The sequence below is a fragment of the Arvicanthis niloticus genome, chromosome 2 (assembly GCF_011762505.2).
Source record: "Arvicanthis niloticus isolate mArvNil1 chromosome 2, mArvNil1.pat.X, whole genome shotgun sequence".
Lineage (NCBI taxonomy): Eukaryota > Metazoa > Chordata > Mammalia > Rodentia > Muridae > Arvicanthis > Arvicanthis niloticus.
This window is the reverse complement of record NC_047659.1, coordinates 96,660,027-96,685,692: the sequence shown is the minus strand read 5'-3', so window position 1 is coordinate 96,685,692 and position 25,666 is coordinate 96,660,027. Positions and strand designations below refer to the sequence as shown.

Genomic DNA, 25,666 nt, shown 5'->3' with positions numbered 1-25,666 from the left:
CCTGCATTTCCTGCATTTCCTGCATTTCCATCCTTTCTGGGGTTTATGCTAAACCCTAGTTGAGACTCTAAAGTCTCAACTACTCTAGCTTTACCCTTTCTGCAAATTCTCTTATGGCCATCCAAATCATCCTTCCAGAATATGGTGGTAATTTTGTTATTCTCTTACTTAAAGGCTTTGCAGGACGTGGTTTACTGCAGGACAAGGTGACCGTCCATCCATGGTCATCTTTTTCCTCCTGTCCTAGTTTTGTATGCCTCTCCTTGGGAGTGCCTGTTCCAGAGCCACTGCCATTTGACTAACGAGCTCCGCTTCCCGCTTTTTACTGCCAACACTCTCATAACAGTCAAAGAGTTCCTAGACGATGCCGTTGGGCTAGTCTCATGCTTGTAGCTCTGCCATCTAGGCCACTATTTGACTTATAGTTGGTGGCCAGTATGTGCTGAGTGTTGCTTAAAATTAACTTAACTTGTATATATGTATTCTTCTTACATATTCTTCTGGTCCTGTATGAAATTTGTCATGATGTATTTATGGTGTATTTTAAAATGGGCAAACAAGGGTTGTCCCTATTCAAATTTTTTTTAATCCTCCTCCCCTCATTTTTTCTTTAGATTTTGCACATCAAAGTATAATGTTTTATAAAATAAAAACCTAATTGGAATTCTGATTGGAAAGACACTATGCTTTACCATTTTAGACATGTGTCATGCAGGTCTTCAAGGGCAGTTATTTGCCCAAGAGTATGAAGTCAGTTATTGACAAGTTCTGAGAGCAGAAAGATCTTGAACCAAATAGTTCCCTTCAGAGTCTCATTAATTTAAGGTTATATGGTTAGCAGCTTTAATCCCATCTGCAACTTTAGTTTTTGCTGTGAAGCTTACATAATTGCAGATTTGGGGCACCGGGAAACCATCTGCGGGTGATTATTTTACCCACAGTACCAGCTGTGTTTTAGGACTCTTAGTGCCGAGCTGTGGCAGGTGCCTGTACTTGTAGCTAGTCAGAGGACTGAGGCAAGGTTATCTCTTGCACCTGGGAACTTGAAGCCAGCCCTGGCAGACAGTGGGGTCCTGTCTCAAAAAAAGAAAACCAAAAATGTTTTATTTAGTAAGTGACCATTCTTGGATTCGCAGAATTTGAAGGAGCAACACATTTTTCTGTGACCCTACAATTGGTTGCCCCTCACTTTGCTCACAGAATGATGCAAACCATGTCAGGGCTAACATTGCCCCAGTGCCACCTTGCTCTTCAGAATCCTCAGTCTCCCTCAGCACGGAACTGTGCAACCTAGCTTGTCAGTGAGTAACTGTTCCAGCAACCGAGGGCTTGAGAATAGCAACTGGGAGAGTGTCGAGGAGCAGAGCATGCTGTCAGCATGGTACCCTGTGTGTGTTTGCTTAGCTCACCAAGAAGCTCAGAACAACCGAGATTACCTTGGAAAGCTTGAAACAGCAACTGGCGGAGCTCCATCATTCTGAGTCACTTCAGCGAGCCAGAGAGCAGCATGAGAGCATTGTTGCAGGCCTCACACAGAAGTACGAAGAGCAGGTGTCGTCCTTGCAGAAGAATTTAGACACTACTGTAATGGCCCTTCAGGAACAGGTCGGTGATTTCTAATGAGCAACTGTCAGTTGAGTAAAGTTGGATATTTTGTGGTCCCCAAGGTAGAAATTTTTTTGGTAATGATAGGTATAAAATTGTATCTGAGCCTTTACTCTCCCTGCTAAAAAATTGATTTTTGTTTTAATCATGAGTGTGTCTCTAACCCTGTTTTGGATACTTTTCTTGTAAGGTCCACTGGTTCCTTCTCAGACCTCTCAGTGCTATATGACTATATTTTTTATTTTATAGAAAATATACTGTCCTTATTGTCATCGAGCAGATGCCAACTGAGAGGAATGGGTATACTGGCACTGGCCAGAACCTAAGCTTGACCTGGGAGCTTGACCTTTTGTAGATGTCTGAGCTTCCGGCTCTCAGTAAGGAGTGTTGAGAAATGGTTCCTTTGAGAATAGAAGCTGGATATCTGGAATCCAGTATTCTAATGGCTGGCCATAGGAATTTGCATACCAGAACTCTTGCAGACAGTATTATGTAAGAAAAATCTTTGGACTAAGTGTATTATGTATATACATGTCCTGGCTAGTTTTCATGTCAACACAATAAGCTAGAGTCACTTGAGAAGAGGGAGCCTCAATTGAGAAAATGCTTCCATAAGGTGGGCTAGGGGGGCTTGTAGCACATTTTTTAAATTAGTGATTGATGCAGGAGGACCCAGCCCATTGCGGGTGGCGTTACCCCTGGGCTGGTGGTCCTGGGTTCTATAAGCATGCCATGAGGAGCAAGCCAGTAAGTAGCACCCCTCTGTGGCCTTTGTGTCCGCTCCTGCCTTCAAGTGCCTCCCTGCTTGAGTTCCTGTCTTGACTTCCTTTGATGACAAACAGTGATGTTGAAGTCTTAGCCAAATAAACCCTTTCCTCCTCGAGGTGCTTTTGGTCATGTTACAGCAATAGTAATCCTAACTAAGACAATAATAACATTAAGTAAATTTCATATTTAATCTTGAGTGTCATCCCTAACATAACAGTATGTGTTTTCAAATTTCCCAAAAGTGAAATGTTTCTCGGGCCACACACTCAGTCTGTGTAGTGTATAAAATAGAAAAGACAGTCCCATCCAGATACACTGTTTGAGCATATTGCACAGTTGACTTTTGCATTGTGTCTAAGAAGGAGTCAGTATTGAAGGCTCTGCATCAAGCGGCAGGTTACTTGTGTCCAGAGTCCTAGGTTGAATGGATATAGTTTCAGGATGTAATTTAAGAACTAATTTAGCCTAAGAGATAGAATGAAGAAACTAAGACACCAGGGTGTGTCAGACCTCCCAAGATACACTCTGATTTGGGTTGCCATCTCTGATTTGCGTGGCCAACTCTGCCTTTTCCCGTGTTCAGTAGACCCACGAAGGCAGAGTAATTGTGTAACATTTTATTCTGTTATTTGTTTTTATTTTATGTTATATATTTTATATATTTTATTTTACTTATGACTCAAGTCTCATGTAGCTCAAGCTGTCCTCAAACTTGCTGTGTAGCCAATGGTGACTTTGAACTTCTGATCTTCCTGCCTTTGCTTTCCGAGCGCCGGGGTTATGGACATGCACCACCGTGTTCCAGTTATTTGGTGCTGGTATATGCCTTGGGTTTGGTGCATGTCAGGCAGGCTAGTATTCTTCCAACTCATCCCCAGTTTATTTATGTGTTTTATTCAATTTGTTAATGTTTTTCTTATACATAGAAAATATTGTGAATTTGGTGATAATGGAGGATTCCAAGGGTGGGAAAAGGTAAAGGCATGCCCAACTGAAGAGTCTGCTGTATAGAAACACAACCAGATTGGGGGTGCGGGTTATTGCTATTTTACTTTTTCTCCCAATTGTCTAAGGAGTTTCTATTTATTTAATCTTAAAATAAACTTAAAAAGACATCACACACTGAAATTAAGCAGATCTAAAGCCTATATACTTTATTGACCTTCTTTATAGTTAGAAGCCAGTTATTTTATTTTTTTTTGTTTTTGTTTTTTTGAGACAGGGTTTCTCTGTGCAGCCCTGGCTATCCTGGAACTCACTCTGTAGACCAGGCTGGCCTCAAACTCAGAAATCCGCCTGCCTCTGCCTCCCAAGTGCTGGGATTAAAGGCGTGTGCCACCACTGCCCAGCCAGTTATTTTATTTTTTAAAATGTTTATTTATTCATATTACTTTTGGTTAGCACGGTGATATTACACAGCCGTCGGTGGTCCTTAGCCAGTTTAGGAAGGTGGAGTCTGTCAGCTCCTGTGGGGTGTTTGAAGAGCTTTGCCTCCGCTGACTTGACATGATCTCACTGGGATGGGGTGGGAGGAGTTACCAGTGGGTTTGGAGGCCTTTCTTGTAGGAATGGTTGGTACAAATGCTGGCAAAGCCCACAGCAGCTCTCAGGACAACCCCTGGTGCTGACTGCTCTAGTGCAACAGTTCCCTTCCTTTGGCCATTGCAGGACAGGTAATGATCAAAGTGTGCCTCTGGCTTCTCTATCTGTTCCCATGCCTGCCATCAACACTTCAGGAGAGGGACTTAGACCAACAGTAGAATGGAATCTTGGCTCTGTGCCCAATGTGTGCTTCAGGTTTCAAGCCATGAGCTATATTTACTGTGACTTATCCCCATACTCTGGAGTGTCCACCCGGGAGTGCTTTTTATGGTATCCCCTTTGTAAACTTGTGATCAAACTTGCTGTACAGGAGCATGATTTCCCCCCTTGGGAGACAGTGATATTCTGTAGTAGCTTCTCTTGTAGCGCCTGCAATTGTCCACTAGTTAGTGGTTTTCCTCCTGGTGTTCTGTGTGGCAGATGATAGCATTCATGGACAGCTTTACTGTCTCTTTATTTTCCTTTCTTACCACAGTGCATTGGTGAGAACTTCCAGCACGATGCTCAAAGGCAAGGAAGGGCATCGCTTCCCTGGTCCTTACCCTTGTGGGAAAGTTTCAGGTTTTCCTGTTAAGAATACTAGACTCAAAGTTTATAAGGCGTATTTTTCTTTTAAATCATGAATGGTTGCTAGTTGTATTTTGAAAGACAAGAGTTCAGCACAGAGACTGCTTAATTGCATGTAATGGGAGGTGCAACAGTCTGACACAGCTGATATTTTTGAAGGTCTGTGTACCTAGTGCAATTTGAAAAATACATGGTTATAGCCTATTATAAACCCAGTGTTTTCCTTAAACATCAGGTCTTTCTATGTAGAAAAGGCTGTATATACAACATATTGTAACAACTCGAAACTGTCGTGACCTCTAGAACGTGAGCTGAGTGTCTTGCCATCCCCTCGTGACAGGCATCTGTGTGCATTCCTATTAGATCATCATGCAGCAGCCATGTTAGGAAACAGCCTGGGAAACAGCCGCAGCATGCCAAGAACTTTGCAGTGCTAAATAAACAGGCACTGCTTTCCAGAAGCTTCATTTTGCTAAAAATCTGGTAGAAAAATTTAAAGCAAACACAGCTGCATTATGACATAGAATACAAAATTCCCAGGAGTTTTAAAGCAAAGCAAGAGCCTTCAGAGCCCTTTCATTTGTACAAAGACATTCCTGTATTATTTACATTTGGGGCATCACTGTATTTATTCATGCTGAGAGCACTATTGAGGTTCAGGCCATGGAAGGGAATCTGGTACCAAAGGCCCATTTGCTCTCACTTCGGAGCTCTTGCTACTGGTTTGCTTAGGGCCTCTCACTGTTCTTCTGCCTCTTCCATGCTTTGATTGACAGTCAGCCTGAGCAGCTGTTAGGTGAGAAGCAATGACTGGTACAGTGATAGTTTCTTTTACCTGGGCTTCAAACTCCCATGGCTCTTTATCTCCAAATATGTTTTCTTATTCGAGAAAAGTTTGCTGTATACACAGTCTCTCTCCATGCCTATATGTAGGGGATACTGATCCTTGTCCCATATTGTGTATTGTTTATATATCCTCCTGTTGTCACACTCAACAGTTACCATGTCTTTTTGTCAATAATTTTTCAAGTATTATAATGCTTGTTATGTGTAACATATTGCAGGGATGCCTTCAGACAGAAATAAGATGTGTAACAGTAGAAGAAGGAATATGGGAGAAACAGATTATTTAGATTTAAAAGAAACCCAGAGGCGTGGTAAGATTAGTTTTGGCTGCCCTGGACAGAATGAGCCCTTGGCTGCTCAGAATAGAGTTTCCATGTGTTCATCTGTTTCCTTGTCTGAGGATTCGGATTCCATGACTCAAAGTGTTTTGCCTACATTTGTATATATATGTTAATGCAGCATAAAATGCAAGCAGGACTGTACTATATTTCCTTTGGCATGAGTAAACTCTGGTTTTAGAATAACAGTATCTTACAGGTGTCCTTTGTTAGCTGGGCCTCCCTCTCAGGTCACACATGTTCTTTTCCCATCCTGTGCACAGGTTAACCTGAGAAAGAGATCATACTACCAGGTGATGCTTTTACATCTGACGGTTTTAATTTCTACTAAAACTGATCGTGAAATGAGTTGCCAACTTTTCTTCTGTTTAGGAAAGTATTTGTACGCGTTTGAAGGATCACGTACAGCAACTGGAACGGAGCCAAGAGGCAATCAGATTAGAGAAGACTGAGCTCATTAATAGGCTGACAAGGAGTCTAGAGGACAGTCAGAAGCAGTGTGCCCACCTGCTGCAGTCAGGTGCGTGTCTTGTGGGGTATCTGCAGGGCTACTGTGAAACACATGTAGCTGGATCCCTGAACTACAGCTTTACTTTATCGTCATGTGTGAGGGGGTGTGAGCTTGCATGTGCATGTCATGCTTCACGTGTAGACACTAGAGGACAACTTCCATAGCTGGTTCTTCTTTTGACCTGAGTTCTGTAGCTCACACTCAGGGTGTCTTGCCACCCACCCCGACCAGCTTGCACCGCAAATGCTTTTACCCTGGAGCCATCTCACCAGCCCAGATCCCTGAGGTCTAAAAAAGCCAGAAGAGACAGAAAAGTCCACTAGTGATCAGTTTATTTTAGGGAGGATTATAATATATGCAGTTCATATTAAAGGTGCAGTTCATTTCTGTTATGTAATCTGGACTACTGGCTAGTGTAACGTTTCAAATAAACATCACCAGCGCTTCTCTGGGAAACCTGTGCTATGGTGCCTGAAACTGTTTCCCACAGGGGAAAGGGAAGGAACCCACACACCAGGCGGTGCTCTGCTTCCAAAAATGCAGAAATTCTGTCTTCAGCCACCTTTTTCTATGAGAGCTCATTGTATTTGCCTGTTAGATAAAAGTTAACCTCATTTCTGGTTGCCAAATCAGCCAGTGGTTTTTTATTAACTAATACACATACAAGTCACTTTTGGCATACGAGCTAATCAGACAGTTGGAACAGGGTATGGGAGTGTGATTTAATCACAGTGAAAGCACTAAAATTGAAGGCTGTGTGTGCTCTGCCGAGGGACCAGATTTGGACCCTATTCCCTTTAGGCTCTCTAGCCCTGCTTCCCTGTAGCCTCTTTCCCCCTTGCCATGACTTGGTGAGTCTTTTCCTTGTCTAGGCTTTGAACTGTGATTGCTTCCCTTAGCTGTTTTGGAGAGGCCTGTTTTCATTTACAGACACCCTCAAACCACCCTTTGAACTAGAGTCTTTACTAGTACATTTCACATATGAGTGTGTTGGGGATGCAGAGGTAGTTCAGAGGTGAGGAACACTTCCTGCTATTGCGGAAGACTAGAGTTTGGTTCACAGCACCCATGGAGCTCACAACTGAAGGTCTAGCCCCAGCGGACCTAACAAACTCTCTCTCTCTCTCTCTCTCTCTCTTACACACACACACACTTAATACAAATCTTTCAAAGAGTAGTAGTTTTATATGTGAAATGGGCATATTGGAAATAAAAGCAATTTACAAGACAGCAAGATACAGTTTAATTGCAGGACAGTAATGGTAGGGTGGGGCTTTCTTGGCCTCTGTGACTGGAACCTTATGTCCCCACTAGATGACTCCTGGGCTGCTGTGGTCTGTAGATGCAGCAGTGTCAATAGGGCTTACAGAGTCCAAGGCCTTGAGCTCCTGGAGGAATGAATTTCAGGCACATGGGTCTTTGATGTCTCCCATGGCTACCTATTCGTATGGCCCTAAAATCATAACAATAAAGCAGACTCCATCTCAAACCTTGGTGGCTCTCCGTTCTGTAGGCATGTGCCTCCTTTCAGTTACATAGCCTCTGTCTTTCTTACAGGCTCCGTGCAGGAGGTGGCTCAGCTTCAGCTACAGTTGCAGCAAGCACAGAAGGCCCACATCCTAAGTGAGAGCATGAGTAAGGCTTTGCAAGTACGTATTGTCTCTCAGAAGAGACCCAGGCAATGCTATCACACCTTTTTTGAACCTTAGGTTTCTCTGTGGTAAAGTGGCTTAGACCATCTTCAGACCATCCAGGGAAGGTTTTCAGGACCTCACTGATACCACTGTTAGTTAGACCTAGGTGTTCCAGCCCAGTTCTAATGAACTGCAGAGCCAGGCCTCTGCCTCCTCCTTCCAGTCTGTCCCTGGTCTCTCCTGGCTCTGCAGATGTATCCTGGAGACCAGGGTCTCTACAGGTATGGAGCATATTTAATTGGGCTCTGTTTCTCACAGATCCTCTGCCACTTTAATTTCCCTGAAAGGTAATTAAGGTCCTGGAGAGGAGTTCTAGTGTTGCTTCCACTGAAGGAGGTGCTCTGCCTGTTGATCCTGCAGGCAGAGCATCGCACACTCAGCATAGCACACCCCTGCAGGCAGAGCATCGCACACCCCTGCAGGCAGAGCATCGCACACCCCTGCAGGCAGAGCATCGCACACCCCTGCAGGCAGAGCATCGCACACTCCTGCAGGCAGAGCATAGAATGCCTTTGGCAGGTATCGCATAGCGTGCTCCTGGCTGAGCTATCTGTTTTGTCTTCTTCTATAGTGAGGCCGGAACACCAGAGGCATCTCAGTTAAGGGGGTTTTGTAAATAAGAGAGCCACAGAAAGAACCGCCTGCCTTTGCTTCCTCATCCATTTGAAAATATATTCATTTGAAAATACAGCAGGAACTGATCTTTATGAAGTTATTTAGAATGAATGTTAAGAATGTATTTCAAGAGGCTTTTCTGCATTCTTACTGATCATCAGAATGAGGTTTGAAACATAGAATGACTGATTTTGTTATTCAGAAAACCAGTGAAAGTTACTTTTGATATTTTCTTCTAGGAGGAATTAACAGAACTTAAAGATGAGATTTCTCTCTATGAATCTGCTGCAGAACTCGGAGTCCTTCCAGGTGACTCAGGAGACCTGAGTGTAGAGCTCACTGAATCATGTGTGGACCTGGGCATTAGAAAAGTCAATTGGAAACAACCCCAAACTAACAGGTACCGTGTGAATAGTTTACCACAGATGAGTTCATGTCACTAAAGCTGGTGATGGAGGTGTGGGACATTGGTGGCACCAGGCTTATGATAAAGACCTCAATTAGGGGACAGTGTGTTTTAGAAATTCTTAATGAAATATAAATGCCTAAATCCAAATTAACAGAAGTCTGAAGTCTTAATACTATGCTTGTAGCCCTCATTATAAAGTATTAATACTATGCTTGTAGCCCTCATTATAAAGTCTTAATACTATGCTTGTAGCCCTCATTATAAAGTATTAATACTATGCTTGTAGCCCTCATTATAAAGTATTAATACTATGCTTGTAGCCCTCATTATGCAGATAGGTGCCGGTTACAGAAATCTAAGTAGGAGCTTTGTAATTAAAATATACAGATTATGGGGCTAGGGAGGTGGCTCAGTGGGGAAGAGAAGTTGCTGTATAGGCATAAGGACCGGAGTTCAAATCCCCAGCACCTACATTAAAAAGGTAGGCATGGCTGCATGCACTTATACTCCCAGCACTGTGGGAAGTTGAGACAGGAGGATAGCTAAGGATTGCTGGTCACCAGCCTAGCTCCAGGCTCAGTAAGATGCCTTGCTTCCAGGGCTGAAGTGGAGAGTGCCAGAAGAGGGCACTTGATGCACAAGTGTGGGTGCACACCTGTATACATACACATGTACACACCACACACAGATTGCACCATGCACAAGTGTGGGCCGTTGCACAGGTGTATACATATACCTGTACACACCACTCATATTTCATCCATGTTCAAGTGTGGGCACATACCTGTATTCATACATGTGTACATACCACACACATTCCACCCATGCACAAGTGTGGGCACACACCTATATACATACGTGTATACACATCACACACATATTCCATCCATGTACAAGTGTGTGGGCACACCTGTATACATAAGCATACACACCACACACATATTCCACCTCCACCCCTCTCCCGACACACACATATACAGACTATATATGTGTTTGAACCATTGAGGTGAGTGGCTATTTTTAATGTTAGCCTTGTGGGTTAAAAATAGGTACCTTGCATATGCAACTTTGAGAAGTCTGTGTTAACACTGCCATTACAGGTTAGAGCAGTAAGGTGAGCTTTATTGGTTGGAATCTAAAGCCATGAGATGATCGTGCAAAGGAAGCTGCTATTATCCAGCTCAGTGAGGCTTCATTTGCCTGAGTGTCTGCCTCCTGGGGTTCCTGTTGCCACAGATAACAGCTATGCCTGCAAGAAAGCCAGGAGGAAGGGAGTGAGCTAGACTGAGTGGTTTCGCTGGGAGTGAGCCTCAGGCCATTTTAACCCAGGTTTCTTTCCATCCCATAATTACCTGGTTGATAAATGGAGGCCACTGTGGCTGAGATGAAATAGAGGGGACTCCTGTCAGCTCAGCCTTAGCTGAGAGAGAAGTATGGAAGGCCAGGCAATGACAAAGTGGCTCTCAGTGTGAGTATTTTAACCCAACCACGTGATGTTGAACATCCACATAGCTTCCACTATGATTGGTGAATGCAAAAAAAGAAAAAATGTATTTTTTGTTGTTTTTATGCCTAGGAACCTATGATTTAAAGTTCCATGTGGCTATTTGAAAACACACTTGGTTGGGAACGCTTCATTTTTTGTCACTGCCACATGCCTTCTCAGAGCACACACTGTCTAGTGAAAGAGCACACACTGGCTTCAGATACCAACTGCTGGCCAGAGCTTTGCCTCTCAGTGCTTGGCACCTGGCCTTGCATCCGTGTCTTAACTTTCTCGGAGCTTGTTTGTTTGTTTGTTTGTGCTTTCATCAGGCTTGCTCTCTCTTGGAACTTACGAGATAATTAAAATAGATAATGAATGTGAGTCTCCTGGAATATGTCCTAGTACTTTCTAAGTACTAGAAAAATGATAGCTATTTCTCTCGTTTTATAGGTGATTGTCTATGCCATTAATCAGATTTTACGTTAATCCACTTTGAATTTAACACATACTTTTTAAAGCATTTTGGTCCTCAGTCTTGTGACAGATCTTGGCTTTACTGAAGCATAGAGAGATGAACCACTTGGCTCAGGTAGTCACTGGTGCCATTGGGACTTGAACTCAAAACTCTCTAGGCCTAGCCTATTTTTCTCTTTGTTCACATTTACATGACGGTCAAGCCTTTTTACTTTAAACTTCATTATTTTTATTTCTCTTATGTTGAAGATTTAAGATATATAGTTCACTAAAACCTGTTTTTTTTTTCTCCAGCTATTTTAGTTTAGTTTAGTACTGTGGGTGGCTTTGGAAGGAGTGATGAATATGTCCATGTCGATCTCTTTCAATAGACACACTTCATCGTATCCATTGTATCTTTTTGGGGTTCGGCTTTTTCCTTGTGGTAAGATATTGCTGTGTATTCCAGGTTGGCCTCAATTGCACAATCTTGTCCTGGACTCCCAAGCACTAGGATTATTGGATGTACCCCTATGCCTGGCTACTGTGGTCATTTTTTCTTTATATAGCATTCACAGCCACAATGTAGCAATTCTAAAGTACCGTTCCTGTTCCTACTAGACTAGAGGCATCTCATTACTCCACAGAATGACTGAGCCGCCCAGCTGGGAGCTGGGGCTCTCACTAGTCGCTGAGAGCTCTGGACAAGCCATCCGATAAATGCAGCATCTAGAGGACACACATAGCTTAGAATCCTCTCACTCGCCAGTGTTAATAGTTGATCATTTATTTTTGAGAAGCATTCTCATATCAATTTTATAGGACGTAGGAAAGAAGAAATTTTTGTTTTTTGAGTGAACTGATTTGTTGATGGAAATGAAGCAAAGTTTCCTGGTGTGGTTTACTGTTTTCTTGACTTGAGCTGCTTTCATATCACTGACCCAGGTATCAGTGGCTCCCAGCTTTTACCAGCAACTACTACACCCTCAGGCTGCTACCTAGTAAACTGGTTTAGCCTCAGTGTTCTAGTCTACATTAATGGAATTAGAGTAGCTAAATCTGTACACAGCTTACAGACAGCTTCCTCTCTCCACTATTATAGTTGGCTGCTAAGCTCAAATAATAAACATTTAACAAGTGGAATGCCTTTTTCCTTTGGTCTTCTCAGCAGGCTTCATACGGGACTATAGTTTATTTGGGTTTTAGGAAAACGATCTCTGTAGGGTGCTGTGATCCTTGGGCAGCGTGGTGACCACTCTGTCTTTTTTTCCTGTCAAAGAAGGAGAGAAATTATTGCCAAGCACTTTCTCTGCCCTCTGACTTGGCTTTCTCTAAGAGTACAGAATGTTATTCCAGTGGCTTGTGTTCAGTCAGAAGAGGAATTAGGGAGGGCGTTTGCTAACTGACTAAACTGAATGCTCACGGCCTGCCACATCCTATAGCGGAATACTTCGTAGGTATTTTGTTTCTTACATAGCTCTATCTGTTACAGTTACAATTTCTATTTCTGTAAAAATGGGGATGATTTAAATAGGTGAGGATTTATATATGTAAACATACACATAGACTACATTTATGTGTATATATATTTATGTATGTATATATTTATATGTATATAAATATATCCTATATATATAAATATATATCCTAAGAAGTTCTTATTATATTGTTAAAAATAAATTTACCTAATGATTTGTTCATTCTTTTCTTCATACATGTACAATGTTTTACATTTCATTTATTTATTTAAAATTTTAATGACAAAAGCAAAAATATACCTAAAAGCGAAAGTTCTAGAAAAACCATTTGTTCTTCCCTGTTTTGTATCACTCCTCAAAACTGACCTGGGCCTCCCGCCTGGCCTTGTGTTTCGAAGCTGGGTCTCTGAACACATCTTTGTTGACAACAGTCTTGTCCAAGGGGATATCCACAGAGTACCTTGTGGGCATGAGGTGGTTGTAGTTATAAACTTTCACAAAGGACTTGATCTTGGATTGCTTGTCAGTTTTCTTCTTGCCCATGGCAGCTGTCACCTTTTGGGGATAGTGGTCAGTTCCAGCCACCAGGGTGTGGCTGTAAGGGCAGTCTGAGGTGCCATCATCAATGCACTTCACGATGACAGCTTTGCTTCTGGAGTAGCGTCCAGCCAGGATGCTCTTTCCCGGGTTTCATGAACTTGCTCATTTCAACAGCAAAGAGCAGGCACCCAGCAGAAAGGAATTTTATTTAAAATCTAAAATCTTTCAATTTCAGGAGTAAAAACTTTAATCCAGATACTGTTTTTTTTTTTTTAGATAGATTTTCTCTTTTAGAGAGACTTATATTTTACACAGTTCTGTATGCTCTGCTCTTGTGCTATTAACATTTTATATTAATTCTTAGAATTAATGAACTAGTATATTTATATTATCAGTCATGTCTGAGGTTTCCCTGACTGTCTTTAGTTTTTACTAAATGTCTGTGACTTTATGACTTTAAAGTACACATTAGCCACTAAGAACATGTTTAGAAACGTATGTGACTGTCTTCAATTAAGAAAAAAAAGACACTTTCATTAATTGAGAGTTTCACACTTGCATAGAATGTATTTTGACCCTATTTGTCTCCCATACTCCTCCCTTTAGTGCTTCCTAGGTCCACTCCAACTTGATGTTCTCTCTCTCTCTCTCTCTCTCTCTCTCTCTCTCTCTCTCTGTGTGTGTGTGTGTGTGTATGTGTGTGTTTTAAATATTGAGTCCCATTTGTATTGGCAATCTGTTTAAGGGTGTAGAGCTGCCCACTGAAGCATGGGCCTACCAGGATCCATGTCCTTAAAGAAAACTGACTTTCTCCCAAGAAGCCATGAGCTCTGACTAGCTCCTCAGCTGAGAGAGGGGACCTCAGAAGCACCCTGTATTCTTACTGCTACAACGGTGACTCATTTGATCTTGAGCAGGTCTTTTCTTTTTTTCTTTTATAACATATTTTTTATTTTTTGAGAATTTCACATATGCATACAATGGATTTTGATTGTGCATATCCTCACTTCTTCCCTACCTCCTCCCTGGTCCACCCCCACTCCATCTCCATCTAACTTTCCGTCTTTTTTCTTTTTTATTCTTGTCTTATATATTATGTCGTGATTGCAGTTTACCTTCCCTCCTCTCCCCCAGTCTCTTACTCCTAGATCTCTCTCCCCCTCCACCTTCTCTCAGAAAAGACCAAGCCTCCCAGGGATGTCAGCCAAACATGGCATAACAAGATACAATAAGACCAGGTACATGCCGTCACACCCAGTAAGAGAAGGGTCCCACACGCAGGCAAGAGTCAGAGACAGCCCCTGACCCCACAGTTAGGGTTCCAACAATAATACCAAGCTACTCAGCCATAGCAGGTCAGATCCTGAACCTGAAAATACAAGTCCAACGCTTGCGCGTCATCTGGTGTCTCAGCTGCAGAGCGAGCTCAGAGGCTGCCGGGAGACAACGGAAGCTCTCCAGCAATCGAAGGATGGTCAGTCAGTCAGCTAGGCTCCAATCCTAGAACGCTCTGCAGGCAGGACAAACTGTAGGTCGAAGGTTTTGTGGCTGGGTTGTGCAGGTCTTTTACAGGCAGCCATAGCTTCTGAGAGTTTATGAGGGCAGAAAGCCTGTCATATCACACCCATACTACTAATAAAATGACATTAAAAAAATTTAAAAAAATCTGATTCTAAACCTTAATTTTATCGAAAGTAGAGTTGAGTTTGGAGGCTGGAACTCAGCTGAGCAGGAGAGCACCTGGGTAGCATGCACAAGGTCACTAGGTTCAGTCCCTAATCCTGCAGAGAAAGGGGAGGGGCAAGGAGAGAGGAGGAGGAGAGGGGTTTAGAGAAGCTTGGGTTTGGTTTTCATTTTCTGGCTGCAGGAGTCCACCCAGGCGTTCAGTCAGCCAGCTGGAAGAGAGGCCAGCCTCACTTGCTGGTGAGGATAGCTGATGCTTGCTGTTTTTTTTCTTCCTCAATATCTCTATCACCTTGGCATGACACATACCAAAAAACTCAAAAGTGTGAGCTATGTCACAGTTAAACTGCTTGTGTCTAGGCAGAAAGACCAAGGGGGAGAGTGTCATCTGAGGGATGAACTTGGTTTTGCTAAGATGATATCCTTGTATATGACCAAGTTCTAACTTACTTTTTTGTTTTGTTTTATGTGTATTAGTGTTCTGTCTGTATGTTTGTATGTGCTCTATATGAGAGCCTGGTGACCTTGGCGGCCAGAAGAGGGCATCAGATCCCCTGGAGTTACTGATGGTTGTGAGCCCCCATGTGGGTACTGAGAATTGAATCCAGGTCTTCTGAAAGAGCAGCCAGTGCTGTTAATCACCAAGCCATCTCTCCAGCCCCAACTTCCAAATCCTCTTGCGGAGTTTAGCTCAGTGTTAGAATGCTTGCCTAGAGTTTAGCTCAGTGTTAGAATGCTTGCCTAGCATGTATGAGGCACCCGAACACAAGCAGTGTTAAAAAGTAAAGTTAGCTCAAAATACTGTGACTGTAAAGGGATAGAAACCATGACCACATGTGCTTAGGGCTTTCTGGGTCTTTGATTTGTTTCTTGATTTAATGCTAAACCGAGTTTCCCCATCAGTGTTGCACAGCAAGAATCTCCAGATGAAGAGCTATCGAAGGACGAGGTCATCCTGAAGCTGAAAACACAAGTTCAGCGCCTGCTGACTAGCAACTCCGTGAAGCGTCATCTGGTGTCTCAGCTGCAGAGCGAGCTCAGAGGCTGCAGGGAGACAACGGAAGCTCTCCAGCAATCGAAGGATGGGGACAGAGGCATGGAGGTGAGGTCCTGGAACCTGTATGTGCTTTACTCTGTAACCCTGGCTAGCTTTCAACTTTTAGTCTTCTGCTTCTGCCCCTGCGTACTGAGATTGTAGGAGTGTGCTACCATGTTCAGTGTATGACATCCACCTTAGTGGTCTTTAGCTGACATCTTTGAAGATGAGGAAAATGAAGGCAGAGAAGTCTGTGGCCTCTGAGTTTTCAGTTGATCTTAGGATATGAAGTTACAGTAACACGAATGATAGGGATCAGAGTTACTGCTGGAAGCTCCTGTCATCAGAGCTTGAGAGCGGCCATTTTCTTCCTTTGTACTGTCAAGAAAAGTAATGCAGAAATGAATTGATCATTAAGAAAAGGAAATGGAAGGTTGAAAGAAATATAGGGACTATATTCCTTTTCTCCTGAAGGGAAGTAAGTTTAATCTGACTATTGCTTTTTTTTATCTCCTGGTTCTTTATGCTGGGAGTCCTGTTTATTAACAAATCCAGTCAAAAAATGTGAGATGTTCTAAGGTACCAATTTTTATGACATTAAAAAAAAACTTGGTTACGCCATGACATTTGCTCCACACATGGACATCTGTCTCTTTCTGTACAAATCAGTATTGTAGTTCACAGCGCTCACGACTGAGTGAGACTGTTGACTTCCTCTCACCCTTCCGCCCTCCATCATCCTGCATGGCGTCTTCTGTTAGTGTAAAAGCCAGAAGGTTGGTTTGTTTTGTTAAGCATTCAAATTTGGACTATATTATATAACGAGAGATTCACCTTCGGACATTGCATGGACTCTTCTTTCCCAGATATTTATAAGAGAACTTTAAATTAGTCTGTAAAGTTAGAAGGCATGTTTGAGAGGCATTGGGAGGTCTATGGAGAGAGAAAATAATTCAGGTTTGATTTTGGAAGGATGTGTAAGATTTTTTGGGACTTACTGATAATAGAAGTATAAGGCATATATTAATATTTAAAAGTTTGGTTATGAGGAGCCACATATAATTGTAGTTCTTTGGAACATCATCTATATTTAAAAATTTATTTGTTAAAAATTCAGCCAGATGTGGTGGTACATACCTTTAATCCCAGCACTTGAGAGGCAGAGGCAGGTAGATGAACTCTGAGTTTCAGGCCAGCTTGGTTAACAGAGTGAGTTCAAGGCCAACCAGAGCTACATAGTGAGACCCTGTCTCAACAATCAAAGCATACTGTTTTGTAGTATTTCCAGGCTAATACATAGTAGAGGAGACTACATTACTGCATTAGACAGTGTTTGAGAGTAGATCAGATATGGTAATCACTCCAGTTGACCAACTGGGTGGTTAAAATAGAACGTAGTGGGGTTAGAGAGATGGCTCCATGGTCAAGGATGTACAATTGCTTTTGCAGAGCATCTGAGTTTGGTTTCCAGCACTCTTGTTGGACAGCTTCATGGACTATGATGTCTTCCTGTGGACTCCTTGGGCACTGTATTGATATGCATATATACACATAATAGTTATTCATTTTTGATTTTGAAAAGATAGGTAAAAAAATATATATATGAATATATTCACACACATATATGTGTATATATTAAAGATAGAATATGTAAAGGTCTTAGAAAAATTGTACTGACCCGCTAACAGTCAGAGTCCATATACTCAATTCTTTGTAAACATAAAACACAGTGCTTTTTGTGTCTGATCCGCAGTAAATTTCTTTTGTATATGTGTGTTTCTGTGGGTGTGCACATTTGTCAGTGTGCTGAAAGTAAGTGACTGTTGCAGGATGAGCCATAATATACAACACATCTACACCATTCTCGACAAGAAGCAGCTTAAGAGAAGTGTCCTGGTAAAGGGGTGTGGCTTATCATGGCAGGGAAGGATGGAGGGAGGATGGAGGTGGGAGAGCTGCCGTGGCTGGTCATGCAGCCATCACAGCCAGGAAGCAGAGAAAGATGGATGCTGGCGCTCATCTGCCTTCCTCTTCCTTATCTCACTCCCAGACTGCAGTCCATCAAATATTGCCACATGTGTTCAGGGTGGATTTTCCTGTCATCCTTAGTTAAACTCCCTAAAAATGCTCTTACAGACACGCCCAGAGTTGTGTCTCCTAGGTGATTGTAAATACTTAGAAATTGATGAGCAGACTAACAATCATTCTTCTGCCCTTTCTCAACTTGACACCCAACCATGTCAGTTTTAATCATAACATCCACCTCTGATGCTCAGTTAAACTCAGACACACTCAGTGAGGAGTGTAAGGTCCCTCTGCAGTAATCTCTAATGTTAGAGGTGTTTTTCCCAGGCTTGCCATGTCTGCAAGTTTAAATGTGTTCACATTCCTTTTCCTACCAAACTGCACATTTTTAGTATCTTTCTGCTTTACCTGCTTTCTCTTACCTGATACCTAAATGAGAGCAAAACAGAGCAGTGAGTAGTAGCCATGCATCAGCCGAGATGCTGTGATGTCTTAACATTTCTTTTTCAGAATAGATTATTCCATTACTTTCAAATTTAGCCTCACTCAGATTCTCAGGACGCAACAGAATGCAAATGGGTTCTTTTCTAGAATGTTAGTTACACAAATGGCCTTCTAGTCCAGTTGCCAGCTGAAACTGGAGAGCCAGACTTCACTGTCTACATTTCTGTTATCCCCTGGACTGCCCACAGTCCTATCAGAATAGCCCAGTGCACTCTGCCTATAGCCTGTCAGCATTTCTCTAGCTTACAGGTCCAAAATCTCCGGAATTAGCCATCTCTGTTTATGTAGTCAGGGTAACAGGCCCCCTTTAAAAACAATCTGTTGGTTTTCACACGACTGTGACCAGATAAAATCATGGAATAGATTACAGGTATTTTCATAAACTAAGCAGCTATATTAATTCTCATATAAAGAACGAGGAGCTTATAGATATGGAAGCATTCAGATGGAAGGGAACACACACAGTCATATAAACAAAGAGGGCAGCACAGAATTCAGGTGAAGGAACTGTTAGCTTCCCTTTTCCCATCTAGCTCAGTAACTGAGAGTAATTGCTGACATTAGTGGTCAAGAGAATGGAGGCTGATTCCTGCACCGCCTAGCAGGATGCTCATTTTCATGACTTGTCTGGAAAGTAATGTACCAGCATACATCACGTATCTTAAAATAGTATCTACTGAATAAGGTGCGTAATGAGGTGGTGCTGGTACAAAGACGTCCATGAGTGGAGTATGTGGTAATCCCATGGAGTAACTACTCTCAGAGTAACCTTCTCCTGACATCCACTTTACTAATTAGTGTGTGGAGACAGTGAGCAGCAGGAGCGATGCCTGGGAGGCTCTGCTTTCAGCTGGTCATCACCAGTGGTGAAACATGTTTTTGTCCTATGTCTCTTACAAGGAACATATATCATTGCTTAGCATTCATGCTAAAGACACCTATCCCGAATTTAATACAGTAGAAAAAAAAACACACCAAGGAAACAGCCTACAAAGTTTAGCACTCCTAGAAAGTGCCATGGGTTTGGAAAACAGACTGAAGAAATATTACAATGGGAGGAGATGTGGCAACCAAACACCATGTGGTATAGATTTAATCTTAATGCAGAAAGGGATGTAAGAGGGAAAGTCCCTTGGATAAAGCCTGTAGAACGGGTGATCACACATCAGTGCTGACTTCCTGCCCTGATGACTATATTGATTGTATTTGAGAAAGAAGATGAAGAAAAAGACATGGGAAAAAACTCTTCTATTTAAACACTTTTTCCTAAATGAAATTATTTCAAAATATTTGTTTATATTTTGTTTTGTTTTTCATTTGTTTTAAAAACCATTTTAAACTTTCAGATTAAAACAGATACCTCTGAAAAATCAACTAATCAGTTATGGCTTGATTCTTCTGAGGCAATTAACAGAGAAGATATTCTGCAACTGAAAAATGAAGTTCAAGTTTTACAACAACAGAATCAGGTGAATGATCTGACATTTAATGAGAATTTTCATGGCCTTATTGACTTATGTAACAGACACAGCCAGTGTTAGTTGGTGGACATGTTTGGGAAGTCCTTGTGGGTTCTGGCTGTTTCCCTTACTCATGCTGGGTAGCGCTTTTATTAGAAGGTTAAGTGGTCCCTATTCATGTGGTAGCTCGTCCAATAGATTTGCTCCTCTTCTTAGCCAGCTCTTGATCAAGATGTAAAACCTTGTTTGCTTAGATGATGATTATCGAATTCTAAGACTTATTTTAAGGTATCATTTAGCTAATGCTTCTCTGGTTAAGTATTTCTGTTTAATACATTTCAAAACAAAACCAAGATTTTGTTTACTCCTGTGAGGATGATGTTTACATAGAAATATATCTGTCTTACTAAGGTGTGAAGATACTTGTTCTTGTGTAGAATTATGAGCCATTGTATCAGATGATGTTGTAAGGCCCAGGGTGTTGAGAGGTCAGACTGATGAGTGCAGGTGTGTTTCTTTTCTGTAATCCTTTATTCTATGTGTAGGAACTTAAAGAAACTGAAGAAAAACTGAGAAGTGCAAACCAAGACTTGTGTAATCAGATGAGACAGATGGTGCAGGAGTTTGATCGTGATAAGCAGGAAGCTGTGGATAGGTGAGTCCATGTCCCTCCGTTCTTTTCTCCTAGGCCTCCTCCCTCCTGGAGCACGACGTGGGACAGTGTTATGTGGTGGGCTGACTCTAGCTCTTCACAACTGCTTCACTGGGACTCGGGGGAAGGGTCTTAACTCCCAAATACTGAATTATAAATTTGTAAACAGCTCATTGGAAGATGATTTGTAAGTTGTATTCTGCTGGTCTTTGTGTATTAAATATGTATGATTTGAATTTGGGAACTGTTTCTCGGTTAGTTCACTTAAAGTTATTTTCTTATCAACAACAGTCCTTGGCATAGACAAACTATTCTGTGTTGCAGTAAATATTTTTTTAAAGACTTATTTATTTTATGTATATGAGTGGTACACTGTTGCTGTACGACATATACCAGTACTTTGCGGCTGTCTTCAGACACACCAGAAGAGAGCATCGGGTCCCATTACAGATGGTTGTGAGCCACCATGTGGTTGCTGGGAATTGAACTCAGGACCTTTGGAAGGGGAGTCAGTGCTCTTAATTGCTGAGCCATCTCTCCAGCCCCTGCAGTAAATATTATTTGGGGGTTTCTACCCCACCTTAGATCATTTAACTCCCAAATAAAAGACATAAAACCTTCATATTGATGATACCTTAAAGCACTAGAGCTGGGCAGATGTCAGCCCTCTATGCTGTTTTGTCTACTTCCCTGTCAATAATCCTAAGCTATCGCTGGCCAGGTTCCACCTGGGCCGCCCCCATCCAACTGCCCCTCGTGGGCATCTTTCTTAACCAGTCATCGATAACTTGGGGGATGAGGTTTTCACGGCTGGTGTACATGAGGATCTACTCATCTTGGAACAAACAGCTCTTGGGGTGCAGAATTTAGCATTTGAATACAGGCAGTACCAGGCCAACCTGTTATAATTATGTTTGAAGTACTGAGACATTCTCACACTAAAGTGTCCAGTTTTCTCTAAAAACATGAAGAAAAAATTCCTGTAAGACCACTGTGTTTAAATTCTTGTTTTGGTTGAGGGAAAGCAGTCTGACCTAATTATAATTTGCATTAATGAAAAGAGAGGGGGACGAAGGCAGGCAGGGCAGTTGGCAAGTTCACTCTGTCTCTCGAGCCTCATCACTCTAGGGCCCCTCTCTTGCTAGGTGTGAGAGGACTTACCAGCAGCACCATGAAGCCATGAAGGCCCAGATCCGAGAGAGCCTTTTGGCAAAGCACACTGTGGAGAAGCAGCACCTCTTTGAGGTCTATGAGGGGACCCAGTCACAGCTCAGGTAAGAGGGGCCTCTGCTGCCTGTTTGGTCTGTAACTTGGAAGAAATGGCTTGTTATGCAGAAGTGTGCATGCTTGAATTTGTGTGTGTGTGTGTGTGTGTGTATGTGTGTGTACACTCCCTTACTCACCATTTCTGTGTCTTTAAGGTCTGAGCTCGATAAGATGAACAAGGAGATGGCTGATGTGCAGGAGTGTTACCTGGAAGTATGCAGAGAGAAGGATGAGCTGGAATCCACTCTCAGGAAGACCATGGAAAAGGCTCAGGAGCAGAAGGTAGGCTGCTCCCACCGCTTCCCTCTCATGCCTCCATCACTACACCAACACAGCTGCTCTGGGGAACTGTGGCAAAGGTGGTCATAGATGCCTTTTTATTTGGTTTTATCAAGTTAATACAGCTCACAAAATTAAAAAGTATTGAAATAGGTTCACTCCCTTCAGCCCATCCATTTTCATCTGTTTCCTACCTACGTTGGTCCAGGAGTTCCTACATAGCTTCCAAGTGCTGTGCAGAGTGTGTCCAGTGGCTGTGAGCCCTGCAGAGTGAGCTGGCTGAGCCGCTCTGAACACTGCACAGTGTGCTGTTAGTGGCTTTCCAACACCTGTCATGTCATATTCTGAGTAGATAGTTGTCATCTTATTGTCCTGGGAAGGACAGGGGTGTGAATGTCATCTCATGACAAGGAAGGTGAGGCTCTGGAGAGGCTGTGTATGACTCCTGGCTCTCAGGGGAGCTGGAGAAAGCAGTGTGTTCTCTGTCTCACCCGTCTGTCCAAGAGTATGTTTATGATAAGCAGTGGTCAGCTTTGTCTCTGGAGATGGAGGTCTAACTTTTTACTAGGACTGGCCTGCAGACCACAGTTTGAAAGCTACCTGCTTCAAAACTAGAAACTTAGGTGCAGAGTCCTAACTGAATGTTCTGTCCAGGCGTTTTGAGTATGGTATCTTACAAAGCAGTGTATTGCCGTCACAGGTGTGCGAAGGGCAGTAATGAGCAGCCGAGGTGCTGAGTTCACATGCTATTTGGCTGTATTTCAGTAGATTAACCTGATGGAAAGCATGCATGTGTGTGCGTGTCACTCTGTGGAAGACGAACGTTTAAAGGAGCAGTTTTTAGTCAGTGTTGGCTACCAAGGAGTTACAAAGGACTTAAAATTACATTCAAAGTGAGACCTTAGCTTTTAGTGACTGTATAAAAATTAAAATAGGGAGAGAATCACCCATCTGAGTGTTAGGCAGAGAACTCAGCCTGGATGCAGAATTTATGGAACATGCAGGAACAGACTCGTGCTATGTGCTGTTGTGTTTTTTATAAAGTCAGTCTTACACTGAAGCCCAGGTTGGGTTTGAACCTGCTAAGGAGCCGATCGCGAACTCGTCTTCCTGCTGCTACCACCCACACCGAAACCTTTTAACTTGGTGACCAGTAGTGCTACACAGACACTTACTTGGGCTTTATTCACAGAGGCAGCTTTTGGAAGACAGAGAAGAATATGTACGCAAACTGAAGTCAGAACTTGAAGAAAGGTACCAAGAAACTCTGAAGACAGAAAAGCAGAGCTGGCTGAAGGAGCAGGCCGCCAGAGCCACGCAGCAGGCTGAGGAGGTGATGTTAGCGGAAGTGCAGTGGGATAACTGGAGGGAAGGGGCTGGGTTGCAGTCTCTTCTGGTCACTGTTTATTTTATTTTTCCCAGCCATGGGTGGCCCATGTAGACCAGGCTGGCCTTGACCTCACAGAGATCTGCCTGCCTCTGCCTCCTGAGTGCTGGGATGAAGGGAATGAGACAGCATACCTGGCTTCTGGTCACTATATGTTTTAATAACTGTAGACCATTCTTTCTGAACATGTGACTTATAATTAAGTAGCAAGTATATAGATGGTTCTCTGTCTGTTTGTCTGTCTGTCTGAGAATCTGGCTGATAGTACCCTTTGTGCCACTTTGACTTTTCAAAATTACCATGATCTTTATCTAAATTCAAGATGTATGTTTTTTGTATATTTCTGTGATTCCTAAAAATGAGACTATAGTTTAATTTCTTATTATGAAATGACTGATAAGTCTATGCCAATGTCTCTAACTATGTAAGTATAGAAATAATTTATGTATTAGATAAGAAGAAAAGTGATGAGCAGGCTCAGCAGCAAAAATTAATTAATTAAAATTAATTTGTTTAATTAAAAATGTAGCGTGTGCTTTCGTGCAATGATAAGAACATGCTTATTTAGCATCTAGTCCAGGCCCTGCTCGGCTTCTCCTCTCTCTCCTTCCCCAGTCCGTAGTTCCTTTTATTCTCTAGACAGTTTTACTTGTACTCTCATGTTGCCTGTACATACTTGATGTTATGTATCTATGAAATCTAAGACAGATGAGAGAGATGTATTTTCTGAGACTGACTTTATTTGCTGGGTGTAATCATCTTCAGCTGCATCTGCTTTCTTGCAAATGCTGTTAACTTGGTGGTTCTTTATGATTGAGGGGAACTCCGGTGTGTAAATTGCATTCTCTGTTGGTTACCCTCTGCTGACATCGAGGTCAAGTCTATAGGTCGCCATCATATGCAGCAAGGCAGTGAGTATCCTGTGAGTGTCTCTGCCATATGCTGACTTGGGGAAGCACCCAGGAGTGATGTGTCTGGGCCTTTTCATAGCTTTAGTCTTTGAGGGACCCCCATGCTGGCTTCCACAGTGGCTGGACTGGGTTTAATGTTCCTGCCAGCGGTGTCTCTGTGGCACGCCTGCCTCTTGGGTACTGTCGACTTGGTAAGCCTTAGATTATAGTGAGTAAGGTTCCAGGGTGTTGGAGTGAGTGAGCCTTTCTTACACTGCTTACCTTATGCTTGCTGATTAGATTTACTCAGTGCCTGCTCTGTGGAAAGGATTATTGACATGAAACTCTGCTGCAAAGGATTTTGTTTTTGTCATGACATCTCTATGGTAGCAGAATCAGAGTTTCTAGTCGCATACTGACTGACCCTGAGGTCGTCTGCCCTTAATGCTGTAATTAAATCTTTATGAGAATTCTGTTCTGTAAGTAAAGCCAAAGAGAAGTTTTCAATTGTTGCTTGGAAATTTCTATGGGCTAAATTTTTAACCCTCATAAAATTACTGCACAGTATTTATCAGATCTGTTCACTGACTGCGGCAGGACACATGTGCCCAGTGTACAAAACTTTAAAGTCACCTAAAACATGAGATTATTTGTGGGATTGTGAACATGAACCTTATCAAGGACAACCTTTGTATCATGGTCTTAGAAGGATCTCCACCCCTCCAGGGTTTTTTAAGTCCACCTGTAGATGCTTTTTTGAGTAACCTGTAGTTCTAGTTTTTACTTTATTCAGTATTTTTCTTCTCATTCCTTCTAAAAACAGAGCAAACAAAAACTCATTCAACAGCTGGAAAAGAAGTGGCGATCCAAACTGAATCACAGTCTCACAGCTCGGAGAAAGGCAACCTCCGAGCGCAGCAGCCAGACTGACCAGGCGGCGGAGGCAGCAGTCCTGGCAGAGGAGCAGGCTCGCCAGGTTCAGCAGGAGAACAAGCTTACTGTCAAAGAGGCTCAGAGGAAGCCTGAAGTTGAGTTGGAGCTCAAGTACTGTGAGAGTATTGCACAAAAGGTGACAGAGGCCATCAGTGGCGTTTCAGGCTGCCGGGTTACTAAAATCTGGGAAATGCTGCCTTTGACCTGGATTGCAGCCTTATATATTTTAGATGTTTTAGTGTTTCTAGACTAGGAAAGCTACTGCAGTTATCTCTAAAGCTTTTTTATTTCTGTTATAAAACTTTTTCTGTGTTCTTTGAGTTTACAAAGTATTTGTTCTGAGATTGTGTGTGTGTGTGTATGTGTGTATGTATGTAAGTGTCTGTGTACGTGTCTCTGTATATCTGTGTGGGGTGTTTTTAACATTCAAATTAAGAATCTTTCACATCTAGTTTTATTGAAAATAGCCCACTAATGTATTTTTTAATGGTAATTTTAGATTAAGATGTTTAACAGCATTGGTGTTGGAATTCTATGCAGAATTAGATCTGCAGGTGCGCCCCAGCGTGGAGCCTTGTAATTCCCATCAGTGGCCAAAAAGTGGCGCCATTGCTTTTCCCTCGAAGTACTCACGAGCCT

At 42.4% G+C, this 25,666-nt stretch overlaps 1 protein-coding gene and 1 pseudogene across 8 annotated transcripts in view; one reads left to right on the top strand and one right to left on the bottom strand.

Annotated features, from left to right (window-relative positions):
- Positions 1-25,666, top strand: part of Cep152 (centrosomal protein 152) — a 58,182-nt gene that overhangs the window by 11,796 nt on the left and 20,720 nt on the right. For all 8 annotated transcript variants that reach the window (XM_076929676.1, XM_076929674.1, XM_034496932.2 and 5 more), the window contains 11 exons: positions 1,405-1,605; positions 6,099-6,246; positions 7,795-7,886; positions 8,786-8,946; positions 15,499-15,697; positions 19,507-19,629; positions 20,166-20,275; positions 21,418-21,546; positions 21,694-21,820; positions 23,010-23,150; positions 24,918-25,163. In XM_076929676.1, the coding sequence (XP_076785791.1) occupies positions 1,405-1,605; positions 6,099-6,246; positions 7,795-7,886; positions 8,786-8,946; positions 15,499-15,697; positions 19,507-19,629; positions 20,166-20,275; positions 21,418-21,546; positions 21,694-21,820; positions 23,010-23,150; positions 24,918-25,163 (1,677 nt within the window). The remainder of the gene's footprint in view (positions 1-1,404; positions 1,606-6,098; positions 6,247-7,794; positions 7,887-8,785; positions 8,947-15,498; positions 15,698-19,506; positions 19,630-20,165; positions 20,276-21,417; positions 21,547-21,693; positions 21,821-23,009; positions 23,151-24,917; positions 25,164-25,666) is intronic.
- On the bottom strand, positions 12,688-13,078 carry LOC117704688 (large ribosomal subunit protein eL27 pseudogene; annotated as a pseudogene).